Genomic DNA, 10,396 nt, shown 5'->3' on the forward strand with positions numbered 1-10,396 from the left:
CAATACTACACTGTTTTGACTACTGCAGCTGCAATAATAAGAACTGAAATACAGTAGTATTAGTCCTCCAACCTTATACTTCATGTTTTGGCTAGCTAGGTCCTTTGCATTTTCAAATGAATTTTGCAATCAGTTCATCAGTTTCTACATCTTGTCACATTTATCTGTAAGAAATTCAGAAGAAATAAAAACTCAAATTTACACAGAAATCTGTATGCTAATGTTTATAGCAACTTTGGTTATAATCACCAAAACTAGAAAAACCCAAATGTCTTTCAAGAGGTGAATGGATAAACCATCTGCGGTACATCCATAAAATGAAATACTATTTAGCTATTACTGTTATACACATATAGATGACTCTCAAATGTAATATACTACAAGAAAACTCAAAAGGCTACACACTGTATATATCATTCCATTTATATGACATTCTGGAAAAGTCAAAACTATAGCAACAGAGAAAAGACCACTGGTTGCCAGGCACTGGGGTTGGGGGAGGGTTTAACTTCAAAGGGAGAACTCTAGAGAATTTTGGGGAATGATGGAACTGTTCTGAATTTTAGTTGTGGCGGTAGTTACACAACTGTATCCGTCTGCCAAAATCCGTATGTAATTTAAATTTAAGACAAAATTAAATAGCATACATATAATAATCACAGTCCTCCCTGAATAGTGCTAAAAGAACAAATCTATGGCACAAATAGATGCATCACAATTAAAGGATTAATAAAACTTTTAAACTTGCTAAATATTTACCTCTTACATCATAGGTAGAAATTATTTTTACATATTAAACCCAGTACTATACTATAATACCAATTTATAGACCCAAAGGTGTCCTAATTAGGAAACTTTAAGATCACTCAATCTCTACAGAACTACGGTCAGATCAGTCAACCACACAAATGAGATTTAGTAGAATGTTCAGATGAATCCAATTTAAGCAATAGTTTCCAAAATGCTACCTGCAATGATGAAAGAATCTTTCCCTAATGGAAACAGAGATAAGTAACTTAAAACAAGTGCAAAAAAAGTTTCATGAGGTTACAAAGAGAAATAATTTCTCTTAGGAACTGTAATCCTTTCTATACTATTACTACCATATGCTTTTTCCAGACTATATGACTTGGACCAAGATTTCAGAAGATTTACAATATAAAGAAATTTAACTTTTTTTAGATAAAGGAAGTTATCTATCGTGGCGATATTTTACTGAATATAGTCCCTAAATTGAGCACTTCATTTACTAAAAAAAAAAAAAAAACACTAAAAATTTTAACTGTAAAAAATTAATAAATTTTGTTTCTTGAAGATAATAAATAACATCTTTTGATCCATTTTATCTTTTATTCCATTCTTGCCCCTGCCCCCAGCCTTGACTCTGTATTGCTTAACTTACAATAACTCTTGGCATACAGTTAAAAATTACAGCCTTCCCTCTCAAAGAAAAAGGAGTAAGTCAAATTCCAATATGTAGACTTGTTTTTCTCCAATTAAAGTACACACACAAAACTGACAATTCGTTCAACAAATATTTATTGAATGCCTTTTGTTTTGTTTGTTTTTGGGTTTTTTTGGCCACACTCTGTGGCATGTGGGATCTTAGTTCTCCAACCAGGGATCGAACCTACCGTGTCCCCTGCAGTGGAAGCGTGGAGTCTTAACTACTGGACCGCCAGGGAAGTCCCTTACTGAATGCCTTTTGGTGCCAAGCACTGTGCTAAGTGTTGGGGGTAGGATACAAAGATGAGAATAACAGTGCTGGGCTCTGAGGCATTAAAAGATCTAATGACGGGCTTCCCTGGTGGCGCAGTGGTTGAGAGTCCGCCTGCCAATGCAGGGCACACGGGTTCATGCCCCAGTCCGAGAGGATCCCACATGCCGCGGAGCGGCTGGGCCCGTGAGCCATGGCCGCTGAGCCTGCGCATCTGGAGCCTGTGCTCCGCAACGGGAGAGGCCACAGCAGTGAGAGGCCCGCGTACCGCAAAAAAAAAAAAAAAGATCTAATGACACAGTCAACAAGTACTATGCAAAGTATACATATATATTGCTGTAAACTAGAAGAGTGTTTTGTTTTTTACATTTTTAAGGTGACAGACACTTTGAAAACAAAATGAAAGCTCACTGAAGCTCATTATCTATGAGCCCCCTAGAGCACTGACAGAGCATGCTTCTCATCTTCCAGCACTTCTCTCTGCTGTCCACTGAAAAGCACATATACAGCTGCTCTGTTTACAGAAATTCACTTATCTAACTTTTCAGGATTATATGTGTTTGATACAATGAGCATTCTCTGTGCAGGGAAGGCTCGGCTGCAGGACTGATAAAAAAAAGTAATTTCACTTCCCTATTACTCTGCCACTGGGTAGAAGAAAATATGGAAAAGGCAGGTACATTAATGGAAGTGGGTAGAGAAAACATCAATACATATCGATGCGATCACTGTTTCTCCTTTAGAGAAGAACACGATGCTCTTCCTCCAGAAGACTCCTCAACCAGTTTGACTCCAAAAGTACTTTCTATAAGCATTTTAAGGACTATGGAAAACAGGCACAATATAAAGAATTTCTTCAATATCTAGCTACTGTACAACAGCAGTATGTTAGCAATGGAAAAACAAAAGTAATAGTAGTATGTATGCGTGAGATGCAGCAGAGGTATTTGAAGGCATTTAAATTTTATTCACTAGGTAAAGAACACAAAAGATTTTGTAAAGAGGAATAATACAGTCAAATCAGTATTTTTAGACTATAGTCAATTATACCTCAATAAAGCTGGGGAAAAAAAGACCATAAAAATATTTTAAGACTGGAACTCTGCGTATAGTTAGCTTATAGGCAGGGATATCTGCTATGAAGCCACAAGCACTGCATGAACATAATCATCTCCCCATACCAATCCTAGATATTACCATTGTTTTCAATCTCCTACTTCAGGGAGAAAACAGACGTCATCAGACAGAAATCCCTTCAACTTTTTACCATCAAACCTAAAACATCTTCCTCTTTCCTGTGTTACAACAAGGAACACACTACCTTAAATCTATCTCTCCACCAGTGGACCAAAGCTTTAATACTCAAGGTGGGATTTTCCAACCAACAACTTCAGCATTATCTGAGAGCATACTAGGAATGCAGAATATCAGGCACCACACCATACCAACTGAATCAGAATTTGCAATGTTAACAAGATCCCCACGTGATTCACATTATGCACATTACTCCCAGTTTCTCAGAATCCTTATACTATGAATTATCCATTCTCTCTCCTAACTTTTTTTTTTCTCTACTAACTCTCTGACCTCTAAAAGAAAAAGCCCCACACTCCCATTCCAATACAACTTCTCAAAAATTTTTCCATACTCCCTGTCTCCATTTCTTTCTTCAACTCATTCAAATCTGGCCCTCAAGCCACTCCATTCAGCTCTCATTAAGATCAATGATCTTGGGACTTCCCTGGTGGCACACTGGTTAAGAATCCACTTGCCGATGCAGGGGACACAGGTTCAAGCCCTGGACCGGGAAGATCCCACATGCCGCGGTGCAACTAAGCCCGTACACCACAACTACTGAGTCCGCACTCTAGAGCCTGTGCTCCGCAACAAGAGAAGCCACCGCAATGAGAAGCCCCGCACACTGCAACGAAGAGTGGCCCCCGCTCACCGCAACTAGAGAAAGCCTGTGCGCAGCAATGAAGACCCAACGCAGCCAAAAATAAATAAATAAAACAAATAAATTTATTAAAAAGAAAAAAGATCAATGATCTTGGAAATGTTGCTAAATCCAAAGGACACCTTTTAGTCTTCACCCTACTTGACCTCTCACGAGTATGCAACATAATTGTTCTTTCTCTTCTTTAATCCCTCTCTTCCCTGCGTTAATGTGCACTAATGCAAAAGCAATGGTGGATAAAACTGCTGGTGCTTTAGCATGAATCAAGGCAGCGGCACTAAACTGTACCACTAGTAATGGTATGGTATTCTTCACTGCCAAGCTCTAGCATGGGGGGAAAAATTATTTATTTTACTAAACCTCAACCCTTGAATACATATCTTTTTAATATCCTACTTAAGGAAACGGAAAGTAAGCATAAAGCACTTCTGCACAGGAAGAGTACTTGTACAACTGTTGGAGAGCTGAACTAGCCACTTTTTTTCATGCAACATCATTTTTACTTGAAAGAACTTCAGGCAAATTGTGGTTATTCAGACTTGGATATCTGGCAAACATTTTCTCAAAAATTAACCAAGTAAGCCTTTCACTTCAAGGAAAAACAACTGACAGTATTTGTTGCCAATGATAACATTCAAGCTTTCAAGCAAAAATCACAACTTGTACCTGCCACCAGGAGCTTGACAGAGCTTCCCAATATTTAAAGACCTTTCTGATGAGATTAGTAGTCGCAATAACAAATGTGAGTTTGTGATACTGTAGAATGACATATGGCAACATTAGGAATATCTGTATAACTCAGTAGACCAATACTTTTCACATGACCAGTGCATGATCTTTAAAACTTAAACATGGGTTTAAAAAAACCCACTCAGGGACCTCCCTGGTAGTCCAGTGGCTAAGGCTCCATGCTCCCAATGCAGGGGGCCTGGGTTCAATCCCTGGTCAGGGAACTAGATCCCACATGCCGCAACTAAAGATCCTGCGTGCCACAACTAAGACCTGGCACAGCCAAAAGAATAAATAAATAAATATTTTTTAAAAAACCAACCCATTCAAAGTACCAGAGAGACCAACAGATTTTAATGTACAAGAGTATGACAAGTTCACTGATATTTCAGAACCCACATTATAACTAACCCTTCAGAAACTATCACTTGCCTATACACTACTATGCATAAAATAGATAGCTAATGAGAAACTACTGTATAGCACAGGGAACTCTACTGAATGCTCTGTGGTGACCCAAATGGGAAGGAAATCCAAAAAGAAGGGGACATATAGCTGACTCACTCTGCTGTACAGCAGAAACTAACACAACATTGTAAAGCAACTATACTCCAATAAAAATTAATTAAAAAAAAAAAGAAACTACACTCCCCCCCTCAGTTTCGTATGATATCAAAGAAGAATATCCATAATTACACGCAAAAAATCATTACAACATTCCTCCCTTTTCCAGCTACATCTATGCGGGGGATGAGTTTTTTTTCATATATTTCAGTCAAAACAATATAATGCAACACAATAAATGCAAAGCAGATATGAGAATCTAGCCACAACCACACTCATGATCTCAGTCCCTCAAAACATGGGAGTTCCTTGGCAGTCCAGTGGTTAGGACTTGGCGCTTTCACTTCAGGGGCCCAGGTTCAATCCCTGGTTGGGGAACTAAGATCCCACAAGCCATGAGGCGTGGCCAAAAAAAACCAAAAACCAAAAACCAAAAACAAAAAACAAAAACATGGTCCTCTTCCAGTGTTCTCTCTCACTGAATGGCATCATCATCCATTGTAACCTGAATCATCCATGGTACCTCCATGCAATGAAGAGTAGCCCCCGCTCGCCGCAACCAGAGAAAGCCCATGCACAGCAACGAAGACCCAACGCAGCCAAAAATAAAATAAATAAATTTATAAAGTAAAAAATTTTAAAAATAAATAAAAATTTCCTTTAAAATTGTTTCAATATAATAACACTTCTAAAAAATGCCATTACAAACACCTCTACTATATGTTACTACTTAATGGAAGACATGATAGTTGATTTGACTGGTAGGTATGACTTACTTTTTAAAATACCAAAAGTAATTCTCAGGTCAATGAAAACTCTCTAATGAAATCTATGAATGTTCAAAAACCTATTTCACTTTTCTATGAATCTGACCAAAACAAGCGTTAACAGAGCAGCAAAATTATTATGTTCTCAAAGTTTGCCAATAACAATAACTACTTGAAATAAAGGAGTCACTAACAGACTGTGATTTGGGAACTTTGTTCATAAGGATTTTTATCATAATAGTACTGTCTCAATGGGATTTACAACTAAGAATTATTAACTATTTATTTATTAATTCATCTTCATTAATCATTCAAAAATGAAGATGATTAAAAATGCTTTGTCAATTTAGTAATTCAGCCTTTATTCTCACCTCAAAGAAATTAAGATAATTATACCAAATTTTATGTCAACATCTCAAACATTTTCTACTAATTACTTCAAAACGGCATTAGAACAAATATAGAAGCATCTGAGTTTTCATTTACTTATCACCGGAATTCAAAATTGTAAATATAAATGTAAAATAAACAATGAAAACCAAACGTGTTCAGCATTCAGAAGAACAGTTAATCTAACCGGGTAAGTATCACATAAGAGGAAAAACATGGCATTAATGGCCAGTCTAGTACTGATTCCTTTACATTTTTGCACAAATTCTACACAACCTCTGAATAAAACTGCTTAAACTCTCCAAACATCAAAGTCTGTTTATTCCGGAAAGTATGCTATATGGTTAACATCCAATTTATACCCTCTCCAAACTGAAATTTACAAAGCAATGATTTGCTTAACAAAGTACAGGGAATTCCCTGAAGGTCCAGTGGTTAGGACTCAGCACTTTCACTGCAGTAGCCTGGGTTCAGTCCCTGGGGGGGAACTAAGATTCCGCAAGCCATGTGGCACCGCCCCCCCCCCCAAAAAAAAGGTACAGTGTCCTAAGACTTAACACTAATGAAGAAAGGGCAATTGGGAATATATGTTCATTATCATCTGCATTTTCATGTCAATTTAAGCCAATTACTCGATACAGAAATAGCCACCTTTAAAGAACTATTTGTATTCTCCCAGCTCATAACATGTTTTGAAATTGAATCAATCAAGCTATGGGTTAAAATCAGTATTCCCTAATTCCTATTCATCCAATAAACATGCATTTGTGTCATCACAATTATCATTACTAGAGTTAGTTCACCTACCAATTTTTATTTCTCAGGAAAGTGTAAATGGAAGACTGCAAGAACTTTTTAAAAGATAGTTTTAAAACTCACTAAACAAAATTCTACACAAACTGAAATCAGCAAATGGTTGAAAACATGTTATGTAGATGTCCCTACAGCAACCCCAAAGGAAGATGATGAAGGGATGTACTTACGTTTCAAAACAACGATCCACGTTGTCAGACATCAAAAGCAGCATGCATAGCTGTTCAAGGGCTATTAGTTGCATGTCCCTTTCATCTCCCTGTCCCATCTGTAGCCATTCCAGCAATGTATCTGGATCCACGTCTGCCATGTTGTTTTTAAAAGCTTCTTTGCTCAAATTTAAAAAGTAAAGGCAAAAAGTCCTCTAAATGTCCAGGACTGATCAGCGTGGGTTTAAAATTTTTTTCTTTTACATCGGCTAGAGCCAAATTTTTGTGTTGTCCTCCTAGGAATTAGAAAAGACTCATAAGTATGTTTCGATAGCGCGCTTAATGCAGTTTTTCAACTTTCCTTATTCCTCGGGTTTAACTTCATACATTGTGCTAAATAAAAACCAGTTTTGCACAAGAGTATAAGCTGATTAGGTTGCTGCTTAACTGGAAACCAGAGCCGTCTTTGTCAAAGACAATCAAACAAGCTTCGGATCCCACTACTGCTTATCACTAACGTCTGCGCCAAAAAGCAAACAACACCTTACTAAAAAGGTTCTTTTTTTTTTTCCAGCAAACTTCTTTCCCCTTCCTCCACCCAAAACCGATCTTCTGATAAGGGTTAGATTCAGTATTTTAAGGAGACTAAGCACTTTGATCGAATTCCCCCCCAAATTAAGTTTCTACTTTAAAATTACCTCCAATTTCATAAATTCTACTGACTTCTCAATTTATTTACTGCTCTTAAGATGTCCAAATACAAATGATAATTAGATACAAGATCTATCTATGAATAAAGACTTTATTAGGAATTTTGGCAGTCTTGACAACTGTTCTTAAAAGTTTAAAAAGAAATGCTAAAAGTAAGTGCAATGGACTAACACGTTACGGATCAGAACATAGGCCAATCTACGGTCCTCCTTCCCCAGCCCCACAGAATGAGGCAGTTAATTAAAAACAACAACAACGACAGCAGCAACAACATCGGAAAAGCAGCCCCAATAAGCATTACAAAAGCTCGTAAGCGCCCTGACGGAAGGACAGCTTTGGGTCCCACGTAACCCAGCTGCAGGTGTATAAATCCAGCGGCAGGTCCCGCTGGGCACCCAAAGGCGGCGATCTGCAGGGATGACCCAACACTCCGGGCCCAGCCGACTCCGCACCGGGCGGCGCAGGCACCGCGCTCAGGTTTTCCGGCACCAAACCCGGCTAAGTTAGGTACCTGTGTCGAGGAGGAGGGGAAGTTTGGGAGGAGGAGCAGCAAGCCTCTCTGCCTGAGAGGAGGCCGCCGGGGCGGGCAGGGCGATGGGTCTCCCGGGAGCGGCGCCCGTAACTCCGAGGCCCGGCGGGACGTCCCTGGCCCCGCCGGGCGGCGAACCCTTCTCAAGGACAAGGGGGGCCAGCCATGAGCTCCAGCTCGGAGAAGCCGGGTCCCTACGCGGGCAGGGCCGGAGGAGGGGAACAAAGGGGCTAAGCGGGTGAGTCGGCGGCAGCCCCGCCGACCTCACCAGGGTCCGGGGTCTCGCTCCCGGCCCGCGGCCGTGCATCCCAGATGCCTGCACCACGCCTGGCCTTTCCGACCGCCCAAGGCGCTCCCGCCTCCCCTTCCCTCAAGCTCTTACCCGGGCCTGTCGTCCCAAACCGCCCCGGTCCAGCTCCAAGCAGGCCGCGGGCAGAGCAAGGCCCGGCCGCGGCCCTCGAGTTCCCAGGAAGCTGCAGGCCGCGCAGGTCGAGCCGGGCAGGCGGCACAGGAAAAGCCGCGTCTCGTCCCTCCCCTTCCTCCGCCAGGACCTGGTGACAGGGAAGCGAGAGGTTCCCCAGACCGGCGGCCGCCAGCTCACGTCCCGTCTTCGGCACGCGTCTCCTCAGGCCCTGCAGCTGCTCAGAGCCCCGCGTGGTGCTGCCGGCGGCGGCGGCTGGGAGATGCAGCGTCCATCGCGATCCGGGAGGGGGATGGGTGGAGGGTCGGGTGAGAGCCGGGCGGGGAAACTGCGGAGGGCAACCGTGCGCGGCGGAGGCGGAGCAAATATGCTCTCCCCGCTCGACCCTGCCGGCCGCCACGTGGGGCGCTGCGGAGACCAGTCGGCCCACAGCGCTGGGGCGCCTAGCCGGGGCGCCGGGCGACCGGACGCGTCGTCGCCGCTACCGGGGCCTCGGACTCCTTCGACCTCGTCGGCTGTCGCTTTTCTGTCGTACGCCCTGCGCCTTCACGCTTCGCTGTCAATCCGAGCGCACTCCCAGCACCCCGCGCACACGGGTGCACGCACGCTCAGCGTGTTTTGCACGGTGTGTACACATTTGACGTGCTCCAGCTGAAGGCCCCGACGCCCCGCGTGAAAGCTGCGGCCCAGGCGACCTCCGCCACGAGCTTACCCTCCTCTCGGCTGGTCATCCCTCCTCGCGCACGGAAGTGCGTCGGGGGAAGAAAAGCGCCTCCATTCGGTAGGCAAACCGCCCGGCAGTTCACCAGAAAGGAAAACTTTCACCACCACCCTGGGAGGTAAATATTGTCGAGTATCCTCTCCATTGTACAGATGAGAGAGAGCACTGCGGCTCCCAAAAGCGTGAATCAGGCCCAGTGGCGTCCCCAGTAGAAGCAGCTCCTCGAGTGTGCTTTTGAGTTCTTTCTCTGCGTTGTAGTCTCCAATATGTCCATTATTATTACCTTCAAACGTTTTATTTCACACGCGTTGAAAACAAAATATGCCTGCTTATGGGACGGGCTTGGAGACATTTAGGATGTAATTAATTGGAAATGTGAATATAGCTTTTTTTTAAATCAAGAAATGAATCCATTGGTTTGTGAGATAAGTAAACCCATGCCCCGTACACCCACTGTACTATCACTTTTTCATATTTTAAACGAAAATGAGTATTACATGATAGTATTTGAGTCGTGTTCCTTTAAGCAATCAGAGAAGCTGCTACATTGCTTGAAGAACTAGTATTTTGGAAATTACAGATTTACACCTCAGATATCTATAGGTACATGTCCCATTGTAGCAGGTAAGTGTTCCCAGGTCTCCGGTTAATAGGTCAAATTAAGAGAAAAGAGTGGAGGATTCCACTATCTTGTCCCAAGTACAGCACATGAGAATAATTATTTGTGAGCTATGAATGTGACTTGGAGCTGCCAGGAAAATCTTCAAGGAGGAAGTGGCATTCCTTTTGGACTTGAAGAATGGGTAGAATGTGAACACTAAAAGGGAGGAGTAAGAATACAGGCAAAGCCTGATCTGTTCTGAAACAAAGGAAAGAGGACCTGTGCCCCAAGCAAAAACCAGCATTAAGCAATGATATAGAAGATAGG

At 42.2% G+C, this 10,396-nt stretch overlaps 2 protein-coding genes across 6 annotated transcripts in view; both read right to left on the reverse strand.

Moving 5' to 3' along the window:
* The window catches only part of HECTD1 (HECT domain E3 ubiquitin protein ligase 1), a 91,451-nt gene extending 82,629 nt beyond the window's left edge, over positions 1-8,822 (reverse strand). For all 5 annotated transcript variants that reach the window (XM_027110991.1, XM_027110994.1, XM_027110995.1 and 2 more), the window contains exons 1-2: positions 8,709-8,822; positions 7,108-7,382 (exon numbers count right to left, since the gene is read on the reverse strand). In XM_027110991.1, the coding sequence (XP_026966792.1) occupies positions 7,108-7,247 (140 nt within the window). In that variant the 5' untranslated portion in view covers positions 7,248-7,382; positions 8,709-8,822. The remainder of the gene's footprint in view (positions 1-7,107; positions 7,383-8,708) is intronic.
* LOC113622962 (uncharacterized) lies at positions 8,419-9,820 on the reverse strand. Its single transcript, XM_027111728.1, has 2 exons — positions 9,752-9,820; positions 8,419-9,228 (listed from the first exon to the last, which is right to left on the reverse strand). Exons 1-2 carry the CDS (start codon positions 9,818-9,820, stop codon positions 8,557-8,559), a joined length of 741 nt encoding a protein of 246 aa, XP_026967529.1. The 3' UTR covers positions 8,419-8,556.
* Between the last annotated feature and the right edge of the window lie 576 nt (positions 9,821-10,396).

The sequence above is a fragment of the Aethalodelphis obliquidens genome, unplaced genomic scaffold (genome assembly GCF_003676395.1).
Source record: "Aethalodelphis obliquidens isolate GAN/ISIS:26980383/991018 unplaced genomic scaffold, ASM367639v1 scaffold10, whole genome shotgun sequence".
Taxonomy (NCBI): Eukaryota; Metazoa; Chordata; class Mammalia; order Artiodactyla; family Delphinidae; genus Aethalodelphis; species Aethalodelphis obliquidens.